We start from the raw sequence: 21,400 nt of genomic DNA, 5'->3' as shown, positions 1-21,400 counted from the left end.
ACTTTCATTCTCAATTATTTTTTTGCCAATCTGATTCTTAATTGGGTTTTGCTAAGCAAATTGCATTTAATATATGTCTTTTATTTTAATATTTTTATTAATTAATTAATAATAAATACTTCATATTAACTAATATAAATAAATAAGTATTAAAAAATACTTTAATGCACCCATTAACAAAACCCTTTTTAATCATTTGATCTGATGCATCTTTTTTGTTCTTTGGATAATGCTAATGGCCCTTAGAGCAATAGCAATAGTTAAAGAAGCATTAGATAAACCTATAAAATTTTAGATAATGCATATTTATTAGATATCGTTTATGAAATATAGACTGTGAAGTGAAGTAGGAGGAAGAGGGCATCTGAGTTGAGCAATTAATATAAGTGTTTTGACAGTGAAGTGGGCAGATGGAACAGTGGGCAGATCATCAGGGCTCCATTCCAATCCGAACACACCACTGCTCAGTGCTGACTGTCAAAAATTATCAATAATGAATGAAGGAACGAACGAATGAACAAAAGACTTCAATTCAATTGTACCTTTCATTCAATGTCACATTCATATGAGCGAGCAAGCAAGCAGCGGCAGGCAGGCAGGCAAGAAAGAAGAGTCGAGACAGACATTAACGCATCTTAGCCACGTGAAAATTCTCAGAACCTTAATAATTTTTTTACAGAGATATCAACGTGGGAGTGGGGCCCACCCACCTTTTCTTATCCCAGCCGTCCACGTGTCACTCCTCCTCACTGGACCGTTACAACGCGGTACCCTTCCACCACCACCCCCTCCCCCTCATCCGCATCGTGTCTCTCTCATCTCTAACCCGTTTCTTTCTTCACCTTCGCTTCGTATTGATTTTTCATCTCCTAATTCGCATGCATCTACTGTTGGGTACTTTTTACGAATATATAAGCAGCCTTCATTATGATTTATATGGCAAAACTAACTAATAATAATAATATAATAATAATAATTACCGCAGCATCAGCAGCAGCTTAATGCTTATTCCTGCAGGGCAGATCTGGCTACAAGTAAAGTAATCAATCCATGACCATGAGATGAGAGAGGAGAGATGAGAGTATATCTACGTTGCTGCATATATATTATAATATTAGCAAATTGTATATAGATCACATTCATGGGGAGCAGGGCCAGTGCAGTACCACATATATATATATATATATTTGTATATTTACACACACAAACGCTTCCCAAGAATCCACTGTAAATTAAATGAAAGAAGTAGCCAGCCGGCCAGCCTACTTCCCTTTCCTTCTACCCAAGTCTCCCCATTTTAAGCTCTAAACTCTTGCCATTTCCAACGTTCAAAAAGAGAGTGGTTTCTCGGCTCTTCCCTTTTGCCATTCTCGATCGCCATTTGCTATTTCTTGACAAGGTGTTCCTAACCCTGAAGATGCCGAGTTTCCGGGTGGAGCTACTTGTTTTTCGTTAGCTTTGGCCAATCATTCATTGTTCTTCCTTCCCTTGGTGGCTTGAATTGGTTGGTCCATTGATTTTTGTTTCACTCAACAAACATGGCAATGGAGGTGGCGGTCACTCGGAAAGCCAGGCTGCAGCTTTTCTCTTTATGGTGAGTGAGTGAGTAGATCCATGGAATTCACCACAATCCCGATTCAGCATTATGGCTTCTTGTACTTTTTGTTTTTTTCTGTTTCCCTTCATCATCATCATTACTACTTCTTCTTCTTAGTCCTCTTCACAGTGTGTAGTAAATTGGTTTTTGCAGAAAAGGAAGCGTTGCAGTGGGCATAAACCCATGATAGCTTTCCATTTGCCAGATCTGTCACCGCTCTGCTCCCATTTCAATTCAAGATCCGGGTCCTATTTTCTATCTTGGGATTTGCGTCTAACACCTTGTGGGCATTGCATTTTTCATATATAACACTGAGTTTAGCATCAGAGAGGAGTGAAAATGAGATCCATTGAGGATAAGGGGTGTTTGAGCCATGGACCAGCTCAGGATATTGCAACTAGCAACGCCATTAATTTTGAGTTCCAGAGAGGAAACGGGCTAAATCGAACTCCTCACCATCGAACGGCCTTAGGCAAACCGACGCCATCCAAGTGGGACGATGCACAGAAGTGGCTGGTGAACTTGTCCAGAGGGGGAGAGAAGAATCAGTCCAAAACCAAGCCCCGGAATTCGAATGCCGATGACCGGAGATTGATAGCTCCGGTTGCAAAGGAGGATGACTGTTCGAGCGGCGAGTATGAACAAGAAGCCGAGGAAAATGGTGCGAATTCGGTGATCCAGTATGAAGTGCAGACGAAGAATGTGGACTGTGAGGAGTCCGTTTGGCGGATCAATAAGCCCTCACAGAATTGCACATCAGCTGTTCGATCAATTTCCGTGAGGGATATGGGAACGGAGATGACCCCAATTGCTAGCCAGGAGCCATCAAGAACGGCAACTCCAATTAGAGCCACGACGCCGGCGGCTAGGAGCCCGATTTCTTCGGGGTCCTCGACCCCGGTGAGGGGGCAACAGAGGGTGCAGGGCCTAGAGAATTATCGGGCATTGCCAGAAAGCAGAGGTGGCGCCAATAGAGTCAGCAACCGCGACTTGGAAGAATCTGGCTCTGGCAAGGTAGCCGAGAGCAACTATTCGGATCAAGCTAAGAAGCTCAATCCTCTAGAAACCCGAGCAATGGCTTGGGATGAGGCTGAACGTACCAAGTACATGGCAAGGTGATGCACATTGATCAAAGCTACACCATAGACATGTCTGTTGTTAGTTTGAATGATTCATTAATTTCCTGAGAAAAGAGGCGATCTGAAATGATTGTATTGTTTATCTGCAGGTATAGGCGTGAAGAGGTGAAGATACAAGCATGGGAAAATCACGAGAAGAGGAAAGCTGAAATGGAAATGAAGAGAATTGAGGTACTTGAAATTCTTCAGCAATTGGTAATATATTTATTATGTACATAGAAACAGCCACACAAGACAAGATAATGCACATTATATTAACATATACGTGTTTGTACAGTCTGTGGCTGCAACTTCAAAGTACAATGGCTAAAACTAAGAGCCATTTGAGCTTGCTATGTGATATATATGTTTGTAGAGGGTAACATCTACTTATTGATCAGCCCCACAGAACATGCATCAGGTTTAGATCCCTTTCACAGATGAATGGATCTACTTAATGCATGAGCTTGGTTCACCGAGGGGTTTTGGGAGGATAAGTAGTAAGCTTTTGTAGTCAGTCAACGTATTTGGCTTACCAGTTTGACCACTTATAAGCTACTGAATTAGCTTATAAGCTATATAACTTATTTTTTTAACACATTTGACCACATTTAAGAGCTAAACGATAAGCTATCTTAACCATGTTGCCCCCCCCCCCCCCCCCCCCCCCCCCCCCCGCGCGCGCGCGCGCGTGCTTTTCCAAATAAGCTCTTTAGAATTTTTTGCATTGATAAAATAAATGACAAATTTGCTCTTGCACAAGTTCCTCGTCTCCTTCAACTCCTCCTTGCCATCAACTGCCGCCTCCATACCCTTCCCTAACCTCGTGGGCTGTCGCCTTCAGACTCATCCCCATCAACCATCGTCGCCTCTTCCATGTCCGTCGTTGTCGTCCACTGCTTGCGCCACCTACATCATCCACCGCTTCCTCCTCCATTGGTTGCCTCTTTGTATATATATATGCATATATATGTAATATATATTATATTAATATATTTTTTAATAATTATGTATAATTTATAGATACGTAATTGTAATAATTTTATCAGTTAAACATTAATTTATAATTTATTTTTATTAAATATTAATATTTTTATAAATTTTATTTATATTATTCAACAATATATTTATTTTTGTCTTTTTGACAACTTTAATAACTTATCAATTTTTTTAAATTAAACACATAACTATTAACTGATAACTTAAGTATATTTATTCAAATACGTTATCAACTTAAATATTATCAAATTTTTAAGCTTTACACAATTTAAAAGTAAAAAGGCTTATAAGCCCTTAAAAAAAAGGGTAAGCCAAACAGCCTCAATGTCGTAATATCTGATATTAGTGTAGACATAAAACTATAGGTAAAAAGGACTAATCAGCTAAAATTCTTATAATCGAAGCTTGTGTGTTGTTCTTCAATGGCCTAATCTCTGAGTATCCTTACAGGTCAAGGCTGAGAGATTTAAAGCTCGAGCACAAGAGAAGTTAGAGAACAAACTTGTTGCGACGAGGAGAATAGCGGAAGAGAAACGTGCAAATGCAGAAGCGAAACTAAATGATAAGGCTGTTAGGACATCAGAGCGTGCAGATTATATAAGGAGAACCGGTCATCTGCCATCTTCCTTCTCTTTCAAGCTCCCTTCTTTCTGCTGGTAGCTACTTGTAGTTAGTTTGACCCCACATATATATTTTATGGTAATTCTTGTTTATTTGTTGGACCTCTGCATGTGGATTCACATGGCAAGTGTTTAATTGTTGATGTTGCAATCCTGGGGCTATAGTTCCTCCAGTGAATTCTGAATTCTCCATCCTAAATAAACTTAATGTGTGATGATTAAAGTTTTGGTTAAGATCCTGTTAAGACTCTAGGGTTTGAATAAGAATTTAGAAGAAGAAGAAGAACAGAATGAGGAGGGAAACAGAACAGAAAGAGGGAGAACGAGAGAGAGAAAAAAATAGAGAGAGATGTATGGAGAATTGGAGAAAGATAGACTCGAGAGAGCGAATATGGAAAACATTCATGTATTATTCGATAATCCTTTCAGCTATTACACAAGCCTTCTTATAGGCTCTCTCCTAACTCCCTAACAATCATTCAACTAACTCCTAACCCCCTAACTGCTTACAACACAACCCTTTGTTAGTTATAGCACCATTTGTCCCTTATACCCCAAGGTTCCTAACAATCCCCACCCCTTCAGAGAGTTCTTGTCCTCAAGAACTCACATTGACTTGCCCTGTTTGTCATCCAATCCCAGCTTTCACTAGTTGTTTCATTTTTTTTTCTTTCTTTTTCCTCTTTAACCTTTTCCTCCTCCCTCTGACCTTCTTTTTCTTTTGTTTTTTTTCTGCAAACATAAAATGTATACATCTAAGATCTCCATGCAAAGTATCTCTTCTTCTCTTGATTTGTTAGTTCCAGTAATTTCCTTAACCTCTACTAAGACTAGTTCCACTACCACAATATTAGTAATTTCCCCCAGATGCAACAATTGAGCAGTGTAGACTTGCTTCAATTGTTTCCTTTGCTCATCCGTAGCTTTTTTTTGCTTGCTATCATTCACCAATAGTTCTTCTTCAGCAAACTTCTCCGTCATTGGTGTCGCATTTACTTTTTCTAAGGAATCAATGTTTTCTAGTCCTGTTGCTTGAAGAGCGACATATTTAACATCTTCAAAATCTGACTTCGCTACCTTTTCGGCTTCTAAATTTCTGGCATCAATCGCAGGTTCTTCTACCACACTTACCTCTTTTAAGGGTGTCACATTGTTGTCTCCAGTATATACCATTCCTTCCTTGGCATTTGGACTTGCTTGATTCTCTTCAGCTGATTTATCAACTTTTTGCTGCAAATTAAAAGTATTGAATTCTTCATTGCAACTCTCGATTCCTATCCAATCCTTTGCAAGTAGTTCATTTTCACTGTAGATCTTGAAAAAAATTCCTTTGGTAAAGGGATATGAAATTTTAATGAAATCAACATCATTAATGCATCTAATTTTTGACTAAGAATATCACCTTTGCCCTTGAATCCTTTCTCCATCTCCCCAATCCTCATCCTTGAAAATTTGCTTCTGAAACAGCAACCTGTCACTCGCATTGAACAGTTCCGTATTGAATTCGTCGGAAATTGCTTCTTGAATCCCCAATCTGAACTGAGAATTAACGAAATTCCAGGCTGCGAGAGTACCTCCTACTTCGCTTCCCAGAGATTACCTCCTGCTCAGCATGCGGTTCTTTGCGGCTTCAAGATTCCTGGACTTGACCGAGAGTCGTTGCTAGCCTCCCAAGTCGGCCAATTGTCCGCAATGGAATTGGTCGCAATCTGGGTCTGCTCCAGCTTCAATTCTTGATCGCTTGAATTCGCCTTCAATTTCTGATCACTATTGGTTCAAGAAACCCAACATCGACCACCCAATCACTGACCATTGTCCTTCAATTTTCGATTGCCACAAATTCCAAGAAGCCCAACACCGCAATGGCTTCCGCCCGCCACTGTTGGCTTGAGTTCAGCTCCACTTGTGGAAATTTGTGTTCCAATTTCGCGTTCAATTCCAACCCAAGTCGGACTTTGCTTCAGAAATGGCCGAACTTCTCAGACAAGAAGCATCGGTCTTAAGATTCAATCAAGACTGAATCTTGAACCTTCACTGACCGCCTGACTCCCAACCGAAATTCGCCTTCCAATTTCTATTGAACTCCTACTCCAATTCCGACCCAAAATCGTTGGACGCACTAACCCCCAAGAGTGTTGGAATTCAATTGCAACCAAAATCCATCGTCGGACTTCCATACTTAGCCTCGTACCCTTAGTCTGGCCGTGTTGCTTCCATCGGACTTGCGTACTTGACCCACCTTGCCAGCTGCCAAGAACACTGGCTTTGATACCATTTGTTAAGATCCTAGGGTTTTTTAGGGTTTGAATAGGAATTTAGAAGAAGAAGAAGAATAGAATAGGGAGGGAAACATAACAGAAAGAGGGAGAACGAGAGAGAGAGAAAAGAATAAAGAGAGATGTATGGAGAATTGGAGAAAGATAGACTCGAGAGAGCGAATATGGAAAACATTCATGTATTATTCGATAATCCCTTCAGCTATTACACAAGCCTTCTTATAGGCTTTCTCCTAACTCCCTAACAATCATTCAGCTAACTCCTAACCCCCTAACTGCTTACAACACAACCCTTTGTTAGTTATAGCCCCATTTGTCCCTTATACCCCTAGGTTCCTAACAGATCCTTCCAAGGGGCATATTTTGTGCAATTTTTCTAACTGATTATCATAAGGTTGTATACTTCCACAAGGGTGGTAAACCATCAAATTGTCCGCATCCACTTTCCAATGCCAAATCTTACTTTGAATAACCATCAGAATGAAACTAATGTAGTATAATCATTTAGAAGTGAATATTAACTATGTTGATATATCATTGCTTTAAACTAAAGAAAAATTGAGAGACCGATGAAAGGCTAATGTTATTTATTGGCCATTTAGGTTAAACAAATATTAGTTTTTTTCTTTCATGGAATAATCAATAGAAGTTTATATATATCTATATCTATATCTATATACGTATGTATGTATGTTATGAGAATAAACTTTTCATCTAAAAAAGGCGTTGTAGCTGGAGGGTGGGTTTTTCATATTGCTGCTGCCTTGGTCTGGACATCTCTTGCAAACTTAAGATAAACATTGCCCTCATTCATGTTAGTAATGCATCTGCAAAATAGAACTACAAAATGTTTACATGTATTTCACTAAAAACAGAACCTAAAAAGGCAGGATTCTGGATAAAAAGGCAACATTTCAAATAACCAAAACACTTCATTGATTTTAGAACAGCCAGCTCAGTTGATATTAGGTTAAAATACAAGCCAAATCATCTTCATATAAAGCCAAAGAGAGGTGGTCTTACTTTCACTTGACTTCCATCTCCCTAACATGACCATAGAAGACTATGGTACTTGTCACATCTACAAAATGAAAACATAGAAGAACAGAAAAGCAGAAATGTTGCAGTGAAACAGTTCAGTCATACGATTGACCACAGCTGATCTCTCAAGAAACCAAACACAAAAAGAGGACAAAATGATATCAATCAAAAGTAATTTATATTTATGCCTAGACATATCTTGGTGGCATGTACTATCCATAGTAAATCTGTGTGGTGAGTGAGGAGTGTGGTTGCAGAGGATTATCAAGAGAGAACAAAGAGGATGAACAATTCCTGTAGTAAGATTATTTACAGCTACCATCTCAAGAGAAGGTAGGACTACTCTGTGTGAGAGAGAGAGTTCCTTGATGCATTTCTTTTCGTTTTTTTCGGTAAATATCTTAATGCATTTCGTGTGGCAAAGATAGAAATATAATACAACATATGAATTGTGCTCGATAGGTCAACCCATCCTCGAGCTTGTAACAGCCTTCTACTCTCTATCTACACGTTTGTGTGTGAAATGTGGATGGAGGGGGTATGTGCACTTTTGGCACATGCCTCTTTTCTCGCGGGAAGTTACCAAACAGGAAACAGTGACCCAAGTGATCAGCTACTTGTTTTCACAATCATTACTTGGACTTGAGCAGGCTTTTCATTATCAAAGATGGCTATCTGCTCCCATGGTTGTTTGTGAAGTAATTTGGTAATGCAGGGATTTGCCTAATTGCCTCTTGCCTAGCAATGATCTTGCTAAGTGTTCACCCAAATCACGAACAATTACATGGAAGAAGCTATAAGATCGCCTTGTGACCTGATCTGATACAAATGCGCTGCAGCAGAGATGAGAGTATGGTATATCACTCCGAAGCAATGACTATGGTCTTCCCAAGTAGAAAGAGTACTAATGAGAGCTCAATGAAGAAGATTGTACTGATAAGACCTCGGTCAACTGTCCATCCAAATATTGTGATACCGCCAGGATTGGTCTGCAGGTACATCACTACATAGCCATTGAAGATGTTGCATGAGACAAGACAGTCCACTTTTACAACAAAAGAAATTGGAAAAAGCATGGAAGTTGATAGCAGGAGATAGATCTGTTGGGGGACTTCCTAAACAGAATCCTACTTGAAATTGAAAAATCAGATGATTTAACCTTCCTTAAAGTGTATGTATATATGTATATATATGCATACATATATATATATATATATATAGAGAGAGAGAGAGAGAGAACCACAATAAACTATAATAGTTTCAACAAGATTGAAGCTCAACTAGCATAAGTAGTTCCATAAGAATTTTATTACTGTTTGCTTTTATTGCATGTGTAGCCATTTCTTGAAGCTCAAGTTGTAACACCCATAACATGTCAAGGATAACACGATAAATGAAGTCTGAACTTACACCACAAGTTTTTTTGAAAGCATTTTCCTGAATTTAGAAGAATCAGTAAAATAAGGGTCACATAGTACGCGGATGAATTGACAATGCAATACCACAAGTTCAGCTTGTCCTTAGTATATGTTTGACATCCATTTTTGGATTCATATTTCAATTCTCTTACTAATTAAATTTAAGTTGGTTCTATTGGGAGAACAAAATAGTTTAAAGTCCGGCTTTTCATGTTGTGTTGTCTATGCACCTTATGCAACAACACCATTTAGGCATTATATCAAGAAAATACAAGTCAATCAGCGAGTTGACACAGAATTATTTCAAAGAAGTAAGATCTATAGATCAGATCGCAATATAGCTGAATCAGAAACATTACTAGGTATTGGAGATGTTGCAGCGACTATTAACAGTAAATATGTTATGTGGTTCAAGCAAATGTATCTATGAGTTCCATTTCAGTTATTTATCATATTGGCAACATACAAGGTGCTCAAGTTTTTGCATTGACATTATTTTTCTACAAATACCAATTCTTGCATTGTAGGAAGTGCATCTGAATAAAATGCCTTTTACAGCAGTTGTACTGTAGCTAGCTGCTCAGTTGTACTTTGAACCTTGTATTGGCAGCCTTGTTGGCACCAAATTAAACTGCCTAGATTAGTATAAAAACTTAATCTAGCTGAATGCAAGGGATCAAAAAGCATATTTTCAGAAATTCTCTGTTTCTCTCTCTCGACTTTGCTCTCTCTCTTGCCTACTTTTGTTTCCCTCTCTTTCTCTGAATCTCATTCTCATTTCTCCCTAAATTCTGCCCTAATTCTCTCAATTAGCAGGGAATTGACCTTGTCAGATCTGAGGATCTAACATTTTGGTATCAGAGCCACTCCTAGGCCATTGAATTCAGTTTCTTGTGCAATTCCGCCATGACTGATGGAACACGCACGAAGCAGTTCGAAGCTCAGTTGCAGCAGGTGAATGCAACTGTTTCCGATCTTCAGGCTCGTGTTGACTCTCTGGAAGCTGGATCCAGCAGAAATCACGATGCAATCCTCTCATTGGATAGGAAGTTTGAAACGTCTATGGAAGGTTTAGTAAGAAGGCTGGATGGATTTATGTTAATGTTCTCTAAATTGCCTCAGGTAAGTCTTCCTAGTTTCCTCCTAAGGAAAGATCAGATCCAATCCTTCAAGGAGATGAAGTAGTTCATAAAACAACTGGTTCTTCTGAATTTGAAATTGAACCTGCTATAGTCGGAGAGAATGTGGTTGAAAGGGAAGTTGAAAAGAGGCAGGAGGTACTAGCTGCATCTAATCAGCCTTACTTTCCATTGCCTAAGTTAGAAATTCCACTGTTTGACTGCCGAAACCCTAGGTGGTGGGTTAGGTGATGTCAAAAACTTTTTACTCTGTATAATATACTGGATCAGCAGAGAGTTACCTTAGCCTATGCTTATTTGAATGATATGGTGGATGCTTGGTTCCAAGGATGGATCTGGTTAAGAGATAATTGTCAGTGAACAGAATTTGTGGAGGATTTCTGCGAGAGATTTGGTGATAAAAACATGACTGATGTCGTGGAGGAATTTAATAAATTGAGGCAGGAGAACTCTGCTCAGGCTTTGAGGGGCTTAAATCCTTGATGCTTAACTTGAATCCCTTCCTAACTGGGGTGTATTTTGTCTCAAGTGTCATTAGTGGCTTGAGTGAGGAATTGAGCCCTACAGTTAAGATGAAACAGCCAGAGACAGTTAAACAGGCAGCTAAAAGTGTGAGATTACAGGAGCTTACAGTAGAAGCTTTGATGAAGAAGCAGAGAATGCATACAAGAGGAACAAGTTCAAATGTCAGTCAACAAGGAAATCGTGGATTTAATATAGAAGCAGCCAAGAACAGTCAGAATTTCAGAAATTTAACAGTTCAACCAATTGCTGTCTCAAATCAGCCTACAGGAGGAAAGTTTGGCATTGTGGAGCAATGTAGGCAAGCCGGGTTATGTTTTAGATGTGGAGATAAATATATACCGGGACACCGATGCAAGAGACAATTGCTATTGTTGGAAGGAGAAGATGAAACAGAGGATATGAAGGAAATTCCAGCAGTTGAAAGTGAGATTGAAGAAGCAGATAATGGAGAAATATCACTGCATGCTTTAAGGGGCTTAGCTAACAGCAAGATTATTAAAGTGGAAGGGAAGGTACCCAACCATAAATTGATGGTGTTGATTGACAGTGGAAGTACAAATAGTTTCTTGGACAAGAATATAGCCAAGAAACTAGGTTGCAGGCTTACTAGCACTCAAACCATTATCAGTGACTGTGGACAATGACAGCAAGGTGATCAGCAAATTCTCTTGTATTGACTTTTAGTGGGAAATGCATGGGGAGAGATTTGCAACTGATTTGAGGTTACTGAAACTTGGTGGTGGTTATATAGTTTTAGGAGTGAATTGGATGAAAACAGTCAGTCTAATCAGCTTTGACTTCAATAAATTGGATGTCACTTTTGAGAAAGATGGAAGAAAGTTGTAAAAATAGCAGCAACTAGGTTTTGAATTTGTAGGCAAAGACACCTTGCCCCTTTGGATTATTCTCTATTTATAACCTCATAATTTATAATTTAGGAATCTTAAACAAAAGGAAAGAATACATAAGGAAAGTATACAAAAGGAAAGAATATACAAGAATAATCCTAATTACAACTCATATATATTCACGATTCATTAGATTTGATTGCTTTGTTGTCTTTCTTGATTGACTCCATAGAATCTGCCATTTACAGTCTTGCACCACAAATGTCAACCTTTCCATAATAACCATATATTTACCTGAGATTCCAACATTCCCCCCCAAGATGATGTATGGATATCCTCCAAACCCATCTTGGATGTTGTAGTCATAAAGTCCTTCTTGTGTAAATCCTTGGTGAAAGTATCTACTAGCTGATGCCTTGACTGAACAAATGGGATGCACAGTTGTCCATTGACCAATTTCTCCTTTATGAAGTGTCTATCAATCTCAATGTATTTAGTCCTATCATATTGAATAGGATTGTTAGCAATGTTGGTTGTAGCTTTGTTGTCACTATATAGTAAGAGCGGCTCCCTTTTAGGCAATCCTAATTCTGTCATAACCTTATTCACCCATAATAATTCACATACGCCTAGAGCCATTGCCCTATACTCTGCTTCAGCACTTGACCTAGCCACAACTAATTGTTTCTTATTCCTCCATATGATTAGATTACCTCCAACAAAGGTGCATTAACCTGAGATTGATCTTCTATCATCTAGGGATCTAGCCTGCATCCGTGTATCCCTCTACATTTAGATGGATATGGTTAGAAAACAGTAAACCCTTCCCAAGAGCTGTTTTCAGATACCTTAAAATCCTGTAGACAGCCTTCATATGAATTAACTTAGGATTTTGCAGGAATTGGCTTACAACTCCTACTGCATACACAATATTTAGCCTTGTATGTGACAAGTATATTAGTTTCTCGACCAGTCTTTGATACCTACTCTTGTTAGCCTTCTCTCCTTCATCAACTTTAAGTCTGTGATTTACTTCAATGGGTGAATTTGTAGGCTTACATCCTACCATATATGTTTCAGTTAATAAATCTAAAACATATTTTCTTTAGGAAATAAAGATGCTCTTATTTGATCTGGCTACTTCAATTCCCAAGAAGTACCTTGTTGCCTAAGATCCTTGATCTCAAGTTCTTCCCCCAAGTATTCCTTCAATTGGCGTATTCCTTCATGGTCATTCCCTATCACTACTATGTCATCAACATATACAATAAGAATAGTTAGCTTGTGTTCCTTTCTTTTAAAAGAACATGGTGTGATTAGCATTATTTTGCTGGTAGCTAAGTCTTATAACAACCCTGCTAAACTTATCAAACCAAGCATTGGGAGATTGCTTAAGATCATATAGCGCCTTTTGTAACTTGCAAACTCTCCCTTGCTTCTCTGAATTGTTCAAACCTAGTGGGATTTCCATGTATACCTCTTCTTCTAGCTCTCCATGTAGAAATGTATTCTTTACATCCAACTAATGTAAGTCCCAGTCTAGAATAGTTGCACATGATAGAAGAATTCGCGCTATGTTCATTTTTGCTACCTAGCAAAAGTTTCTTCCTAACCCACTCCATAGGTTTGAGTGAACCCTTTAGCCACCAGTCTTACCTTGTATCTTTCAATTGTTCCATCTGCCTTGTACTTAATAGTGAAAATCCACTTACAATCAACTGATTTCTTATCAGGTGGAAATTCAGTGATTTCCCACGTATTATTCTTCATTAGGGCTCTCATTTCCTCTTCCATAGCATATTTTTAACATGGTTTACTGATAGCATGCTTCCAATCTATGGGTACTGTTACAAATTCTAAAGAGGATAGAAAATTCTTATAGGTGGCAAACTAAATCATAAGTAACAGATTTGGAGATAGGATGTTGTGTACAGCTCCTAACTCCTTTTCTGATAGCTATAGGAAGGTACAAATCAGAGAGTTTAAATGAAGAGTTAGAAACAGGTTTAGCTTAAGAAATTGTAGGATCAAAGATTAGCAAGATTAGGGTTAGTTGCTAGAAATTGAGTGGAAATTAGAAATTGTTCAGATTCAGTGGAGTGTTTACCTAGATTAGTGAGGTCCTGGGAATCTTCTTGGCTAGGTAGACTTTGTTAATGGGCTTGTTTCCTCTAGAAATAAGTCAAACACTCCCCATTCCTAGGTCCGTTTGGTCCCTGTTGTTGATCAACATTTTCTGGATCTTCCTCTTGCCAGGGTTTATCAAGATTAGTTGAATTATAAAAACCATCAGCAACCTCTCCTTATTTTGCCCTCAAATCATCAGTAGTTTCTCCACCTTATGCCCTCAAATCAACAGTCGTATCAATCCACTACACGGACACCTCTTCCTGTACCTTGAGATTGATGTTCCCCCCCTGAAGAGGTGAGAGGTTGGACTAACAATAACTCTCATCCTCTCTAATGTGACATCCATACTGACAAAGAACTTTCGGGTAGGTGAATGGTAGCACTTGTAGTCTTTCTGTGTAGCAAAATACCCAATGAATATACATTTGAGAACTCAAGGGTCTAATTTGTTGATTATAGGAAAGCGGTTTTGTACATAGCAAGTGTAGCCAAACACCTTGGGAGGGATAGTATAGGAAGAAACTCCTATTAGAAGTTGCAAAGGTGTTTTGAAATTGAGAGTTGTAAGTGGTATCCTATTGATTAAATAGGCAATAGTAAGAATTGCATCACCCTAGTAAACTTTGGGAGCGTGCATAGTAAAGAGCATAGACCTGACAACCTCCAAAAGATATTTATTTTTCCTTTTTGTTACACCATTCTGGGTAGGGGTATCAACACAGTTGGTTTAGTGTATGATTCCTTGATCTCGAAGGTAGTCTTGGAAAGCAATATCCTTATATTCTAAGCCATTATTGCTTCTGAGAACTTGGATTTTTGTATTGAACTGAGTAGTTACCATCTTGTGAAATGACTTGAAATAATGACCAGCCTCACTTTTATGTGTCATAAGATAAACCCAAGTTGTTCGACTAAAACAATCTATAAAGGTAATGAACCACCTATATCCAACAAGTGTTTTAACCTTACTAGGTCCTCAAACATCTAAATGGACAATCATGAAAGGCTTAGGACTCCTTTTATTAAGTGTAGGGTAAGCACTTCTTGTGTGTTTACCAAACTCACAAGCTTCACAAATATACTGGTATTACTACATTGTTTACTCATACTAGGAATAATCTTATGACCTAATCTTTGATGCCATTGCATTAGTTCCTTCTTAGCTGAGGTTAGTCGGTTAACCTTTAGGGCTTGATCTTCAAGCCGAGAGGATGATTTATTGTCCAACTGTCCAACAAGTACAAGCCATCAACCAGCCTACCAGAACCAATCGTTTTCCCTGTGCTCACCTCCTGGAAAACACAATGGGTAGGGAAAAAGGTAATTTTACAGTTTAGGGAACTTGTGATAGAACTTACAGATAACAAGTTATTTGCAAAATTAGGAACATGAAGAACATATGACAGGTTGAGGTTTTTGTTGCAATTAATAGCCCCTTTTCTAGAAATAGGAGAGAGAGTACCATCTGTAATTCTAACCTTTTCCTTGTCGGAACATGGGGTGTAGGTCAAGTAAGAATTAGATAAACCAATCATGTGGGCTGAAGCCCTAGAATCTATGATCCAAGTTGGTTGTTTTACAGAATTTGAGGAATAGAATGTTGTAACATGTAACATCCCGCTCGAGCGATAGGAAGAACCGGAACAACTTACCCTAATGGGCCTACACGAACTTCCCAGGGGGGTCACCCATCCCTGGATTACCCCAGGTCAAGCACGCTTAACTTGGGAATTCTTTGCCAACATTCAGCCCAAAAGGTATCCAGCTGGTGTTGTTTCCTTTCTTACACTATCCTCGATATATTCTAACTTCTCTGGGCCCTCGGGGTATTACATTCTCCCCCCCTTAAGCACATGACGTCCTCGTCATGCGACCTTACAACTGGTCCCAGACCTTCTCCCCTTGGGGGCTGCCATCCTAGAAGCCTGCCAGAAGCCGCTCCTTGTACAGGCCCTCAAGCCCCGGCGCCACTCCCCGCCCTCATCGGACCGCCTTCGCCAAGGGTCGGCTCTGATACCATTTGTAACATCCCGCTCGAGCGATAGGAAGAACCGGAACAACTTACCCTAATGGGCCTACACGAACTTCCCAGGGGGGTCACCCATCCCTGGATTACCCCAGGTCAAGCACGCTTAACTTGGGAATTCTTTGCCAACATTCAGCCCAAAAGGTATCCAGCTGGTGTTGTTTCCTTTCTTACACTATCCTCGATATATTCTAACTTCTCTGGGCCCTCGGGGTATTACATAACAGTAGCTTGAGTAGGAGCACTACCAACTGTACCTACTTGAGCATAGTGTGATGTAGAAGGGCTATTTGAGTCCATCTTCATCTTATTCATCAACTGCTGTATGAAAACTAGTTCTTGCCTTGAGAAACTAGCCTTTTCAGGTTTTGGTCTTTTTCAGGTTTTTGTTGTGGTCCCCCATCAGTTTGGACAGCTTTTGACAGATGACCTTGATGACGTCCCTCCTGCCTTTTATCTTTTCCCTTAGTAGGTCTACCATGTAAAGATCAACAAGTCTCCTTTGTATGGCTAGGTTTTCCACAATATTCACATCTTAGCTGATTCTTATTGATACTTCCATGGCTGGTAGGGGTTCTATCAAGTGATGCTTTCACCATCATGGCTGATTTGTTTGTTGCAGCAGGCTAGAGCATAACACTCCTTCTACTCTCTTCTTGATGAACAAAGGAATAAGCTTGCTTCAAGGTAGGAAAAGACTCTGAAGACGATGAGAATATGGATGTTGAATCAATCTTTTATTCAATTGTACTATATTCTTTACATACTCGATCCCTATTTAACATGTACAAAGAGAACCGAAAAAATATGGAAACCATAAAAGTCAACCCAAATAATCAGCCTAAATATCGGATCTCATTATGGCCTCAATCTCCTCCAAATTCCCTTCAAATCATTCGAGATTTTGACACTCCCCCTCAAGTTGGATCATAGATGTGGATCATGTCCAACTTGCAGATAAACTCTTCAAAACTGGACCTCTGTAATCCCTTAGTGAATATATCTTCTAATTGTTCTCTTGTAGGGATATAGGTCATGCAGATTGTCCCTTTCTCAATTTTCTCCTTTATAAAATGTCTGTCAACTTCTATATGTTTAGTCCTGTCGTGCTGAACAGATGGGAAATACTGATAGCAACTTTGTTGCCACAGTAGAGTTTGATGGGGAACTCTACTATGATATGTAGTTCCTCCAAAAGCTTTGGTAACCATAGCCCTTCACACATCCCTTGTGCAACAGCTCTGAATTCAGCTTCGCAACTACTTCTGGCTACCACACTCTGCTTCTTACTCCTCCATGTTACTAGATTTTCCCAAACATAGGTACAATAGCCGATAGTAGACCTTTTGTCTTCTATCGATCCTGCCTAATCTATATTTGTATAGATCTCTATCTTCTTACTGTCTCCCTTCTTAAAGAATAGACCTCACCCTGGAGAGCCTTTAAGATATCTGAGAATCTTATATATCGCTTCTAGGTGACTCTCCTTTGGTGAATGCATGTGCTGACTGACCACACTTACAGCAAAAACAATGTCAGGTCTAGTGTGAGATAGGTAGATCAATCTACCAACTAGTCTCTGATATCTTTCTCTATCCACAGGCTTTCCAACGTCTTCCGTTCTTTTTCCTGCCTCGATCGGAGTATCACTTGGCTTGCCAGTCTCAGTCAAAAGGTCAAGTATATACTTTCTCTAGGAGACACTAATTCCCTTCCTTGATCTAGCAACTTCCATTCCCAGAAAGTATCGCATTTGACCTAGGTTTTTTTCCTCAAACTTTGTGGCTAAGACCTTCTTCAACCTTTCCACCTCTCTTGTGTCATCTCCAGTGGGAATGATGTCGTCGACGCACACGATCATGATGGTCTTCCTTCCATCATTGGATTGTTTGAAGAACATAGTGTGATTTGACTGTCCTTGTTGGTATCTTTGATTCTTTATCACCTTCACAAATCTATCAAACCAAACTCTCGATGATTGTTTGAGTCCATACAAGGATTTCTTCAACTTACATATTTTGGTTTCTTTTCTCTCCTTGTAAAATCCTGGTGGTAGCGTCATGAACACTTCTTCCTCTAGTTCACCATTCAGAAAAGCATTTTTTATGTCAAACTGATGGAGTGGCTAGTCCAGGTTTGCTGCCAAGGACAAGAGAACCCGTATAGTATTCAGTTTTGCTACTGGTACAAATGTCTCGGTGTAGTCAATACCGTATGTCTGAGTGAACCCCTTTGTAACTAGGCGGGCTTTGTACCGTTCTACTATGCCATCCACCTTGTACTTCACCGTGAACACCCACTTATAGCCCACTGATTTCTTCCCCCTTGGCAAAGTCATCACCTCCCAAGTTCCATTTTTTTCTAATGCCCTTATTTCTTCCATCACTACTTCTCTCCATTTTGGAATCTCCAAGGCTTCTTGAAAATTCTTAGGAATCTAGATTCTGACAAGGTGTTAGGACCCCAGTTATACATACCTATTAGAGGCGTAAAAGGAGGGGGGAATCAGGGGGGAAAATCAAGGGTAGCCAAGGAAATTGACTAAGGGGCAGAAGAGTCCAAAGTTGGGTAGGGGTAGAATATTCCTTCACGTGGCTGCAACGAAATGATAAGAAGGTATATAAGGTGAGGGGAAAGGAGAGAGAAGGTGTGGGAAAAATCTGAACAACTATCGTGGGGAGAGAGAAGGCCCTCTCGAATAGGCTGATTGATTGTTTTTAGCTTATACTCATCTTAGCAATTGTTGTAATCCTTGTAAACATTGATTTTCCCTAGAGTGGTTGTTTTAGGGCAAAGCACGACATTTGGCAAAAAGAGCATTGTAAGATACAAATTTTGAGATAGGATGGAGAGTACATGAATGAGGTTGTTTTCTAAGAGCAATGGGTAAGTCATCAAGATTTTTTACCTGGTCAGGATTGGGTTTTGGCTCATGAGTAGTCGAAGCTACCACCGGTTCTGACTCTTTTGGTGCTTTGGATGCGAGAGTCTCATCAAGCTTTGATTTAGGTCTCCTTGAGTAGACAAGTGTATCCCTATCTATTTGTTTTCCCACACTTCCCCTTGAGTTCAAGATTCCTTTTGTGTTGGACAAAGAAGAAGAGGGTGTATTGTATGGGGTAGATTCAAAGATCACAACATCAAAGTCGGTGTTTGAGGGTTGAGCTTCACTCAAGGACTCCCCTTGAAGCGAGTAGTAGGGAGTATGCTCAAAAAATGTGACATCCAGACTAACAAATAACTTCTGTGAGAGAGGGTCATAACATTTGTAACCCTTTTGAGTGGAAGAGTAGCCAAGGAAGACACATTTGAGAGCTCTAGGATCCAACTTATTATGTTGGGAGGCGTGAATGTGGACAAACACCATGGACCCGAAAATACGAAGTGGGAGAGATGAACTGAGTCGAGAATCAAGGAAGGTCTTCTGGAACTTTTGGAGAGGGGTTGCAAATGAGAGAACTCAACTAGGCATTCAATTGATGAGGAATGCAGAGGTCAGAATGGCATCACCCCAAAATTTATTTTTCATGTGAGAGGTGAACAGTAGAGCACAAGCTACCTCAAGAATATGTTAGTTTTTCCGTTCAACAACCCCATTTTGTTGGGGGGTGTGAACGCAAGAACTCTGGTGAATAATACCTTTGTCTTGAAGATAGGAGTCCAAAGAACAATTGAAGTACTCAGTGCCATTATCAGTATGAAGAATTTGGGTGTAAATCATAGTGTAGAAGTTCATAAATACAAAACTAACCTCAGATTTATCGTGTAGTAAATACACCCGACAAAGATGAGAATGATCATTAATAAAGGTAATAAACCATTTTTTGTAGGTCCTATTGGGAACCCGTGAAGGCCCCTAAAGATCACTGGGAATCAGGGTAACAGGCAGTGATGGTTGATAAGGAGATGAGGGAAAAGTAGCACGATTATGTTTTGCAAGTTCACAAACTTCACATTGTAAATCCAAGGGAGTTTTATTCGAACAAAGTGAAGGAAACAAATGTTTTGAATATTGAAAACTAGGATGGCCCATTTATTTGTGCCATAACAAAAGGTCACTATCCCTAGGACTAGATGCAGAATTACAAATAGAAGGATGACACTGTTTACTCATGTGAGCGTCATCAAAGTAGTAGAGCCCCTCGCATTCCTTAGCACTGCCAATCGTTTACCCCGATGATAGGTCCTAAAAGACACAATGAGAAGACAAAAATGTAGCTGAGCAGTGAGATTGTTTGGTTAGCTAACTAACGGACAACAGATTGCAAGAGAGATTAGGAACATGAAAGACATACTCCAAAGTAATAAATTCAGAGATACGGATACTCCCCTTGACAGCTACTAGGGATAAAGTACCATCTGCAATTTTTACTTTCAAGCTACCATCACAAGGTGAATATGTGGAAAATAAATGATGGGCATCAGTCATATGGTCAGATGCACTAGAGTCAATAATCCAGGGAGTGACCTTATGACTAAGAGCAGTCAAAGAAGTACCTTTGTGGGCTAGGGAACCCGATGGCAGAGGGGTAGAGACTGACTCGAGGCTTGAAAGGTTGAAAAAAAAGCATATAGCTTCTCAAGTTGCTCGGGGTTAAAACCCCCAATAAAGGCCAACTAAGTGTGATGGGCTGGAGCTCCTGTTTTTGCCTGCTGTTCAGTTGAGGCCTGGTACCTGTGGGATTTGTTGGGCTATCTGGGCTTCCAATCAGTAGGCTTGCCATGTAAGGCCCAACAGGTATCTTTGGAATGGCCCGATTTTTTGCAATGGTCACAAAATGGCCTTTTATTTTGCCTTAGGCCGGATCTTGTGGGAGGCCCACGGGTTACAAGGGCAGAAGCTTCGGGCCCAGGCATTATTTTCTCCTTCAACATCACCTTTCTTCTACTCTCTTCACGTCGAATTTCGAAGAACACCTCTCGAATGGACGGTAATAGTTGGCGAACCAAGACTCAGCTCCTCACATCGTCGAGCTCTCTGTTGAGCCCAGCCAGAAACTCATACACTCTCTCGTTCTCCATTCTCTTCTTGAATAGCACACTATCACCCTTGCACTCCCAAGATTCTTCACAGCTGAGGTCCAGTTCCTGCCATAAACCTAGCATCTCTGTGTAGTATTCTGTCACCTCTCTTTCTCCCTACTTCATCTGCCACAGCCAAGTCTTCATCTCGAAGATTTGAGAGACATTCTCGACGTCAGAGTAGGTTTCGCGAACAGCTTCCCACACGTCTTTCGTTGTAGGCAGAAACATGTATGTTGCCGATTGCTGGTCGCATGGAGTTGATCAAGCAGGAGGTTATGAAGGAATTCTCACAACGCCATTTCTAGAAGGCTGCTACGTCCTTGGAAGGTGGTTGTTTGGTCTCGCCGATAAGGAAACCTAGTTTGCCTTTGCTGTTGATGACCAGCTTGATGGATTGAGCCCATTCTCGGTAGTTCTTACCATTTAGCTTTTCTATAGTAAGATGAATTGAGGAATTTTCAAACCTGTCAGCCAAACCCATGGAGGGGATTATCTTTGATTCTTCTTCCTGAGTTACTGACTGGGTAGACTCATGGCTTGCGACCATGGCTTGCTAGGGTTTTCAGAGTAACCACAGCTCTGATACCATGAAGACAATAAGAATATGGAAGTTGAATCAATCTTTTATTCAATTGTAC

At 39.9% G+C, this 21,400-nt stretch overlaps 2 protein-coding genes across 4 annotated transcripts in view; one reads left to right on the top strand and one right to left on the bottom strand.

Moving 5' to 3' along the window:
• Positions 1–1,018: 1,018 nt before the first annotated feature.
• On the top strand, positions 1,019–4,557 carry LOC127809216 (uncharacterized protein At3g61260). Its single transcript, XM_052347977.1, has 4 exons — positions 1,019–1,594; positions 1,751–2,712; positions 2,826–2,907; positions 4,165–4,557. The coding sequence occupies exons 2-4, from the start codon at positions 1,937–1,939 to the stop codon at positions 4,372–4,374; spliced, it is 1,068 nt and encodes a 355-aa protein (XP_052203937.1). The 5' UTR covers positions 1,019–1,594; positions 1,751–1,936; the 3' UTR covers positions 4,375–4,557.
• Positions 4,558–7,206: 2,649 nt separating this feature from the next.
• The window catches only part of LOC127809981 (uncharacterized), a 30,847-nt gene continuing 16,653 nt past the window's right edge, over positions 7,207–21,400 (bottom strand). For 2 of the 3 annotated variants that reach the window (XM_052349195.1, XM_052349194.1), the window contains one exon: positions 7,930–8,654. In XM_052349195.1, the coding sequence (XP_052205155.1) occupies positions 8,512–8,654 (143 nt within the window). In that variant the 3' untranslated portion in view covers positions 7,930–8,511. Of the gene's footprint in view, positions 7,438–7,929; positions 8,655–21,400 lie in introns of those variants that run through there. The other variant, XM_052349196.1, reaches the window with a different exon arrangement.

The sequence above is a fragment of the Diospyros lotus genome, chromosome 9 (genome assembly GCF_014633365.1).
Source record: "Diospyros lotus cultivar Yz01 chromosome 9, ASM1463336v1, whole genome shotgun sequence".
In the NCBI taxonomy this organism is placed as follows: Eukaryota; Viridiplantae; Streptophyta; class Magnoliopsida; order Ericales; family Ebenaceae; genus Diospyros; species Diospyros lotus.
This window is presented reverse-complemented; position numbering and strand designations above follow the sequence as displayed.

Coding starts and splice junctions, on each gene's coding strand:
- LOC127809216 (XM_052347977.1), top strand. CDS start 1,937: ATGAGATCCATTGAGGATAAGGGGTGTTTGAGCCATGGACCAGCTCAG. Junction 2,713..2,825: donor CGTACCAAGTACATGGCAAG/GTGATGCACATT, acceptor GTTTATCTGCAG/GTATAGGCGTGAAGAGGTGA. Junction 2,908..4,164: donor TGGAAATGAAGAGAATTGAG/GTACTTGAAATT, acceptor GTATCCTTACAG/GTCAAGGCTGAGAGATTTAA.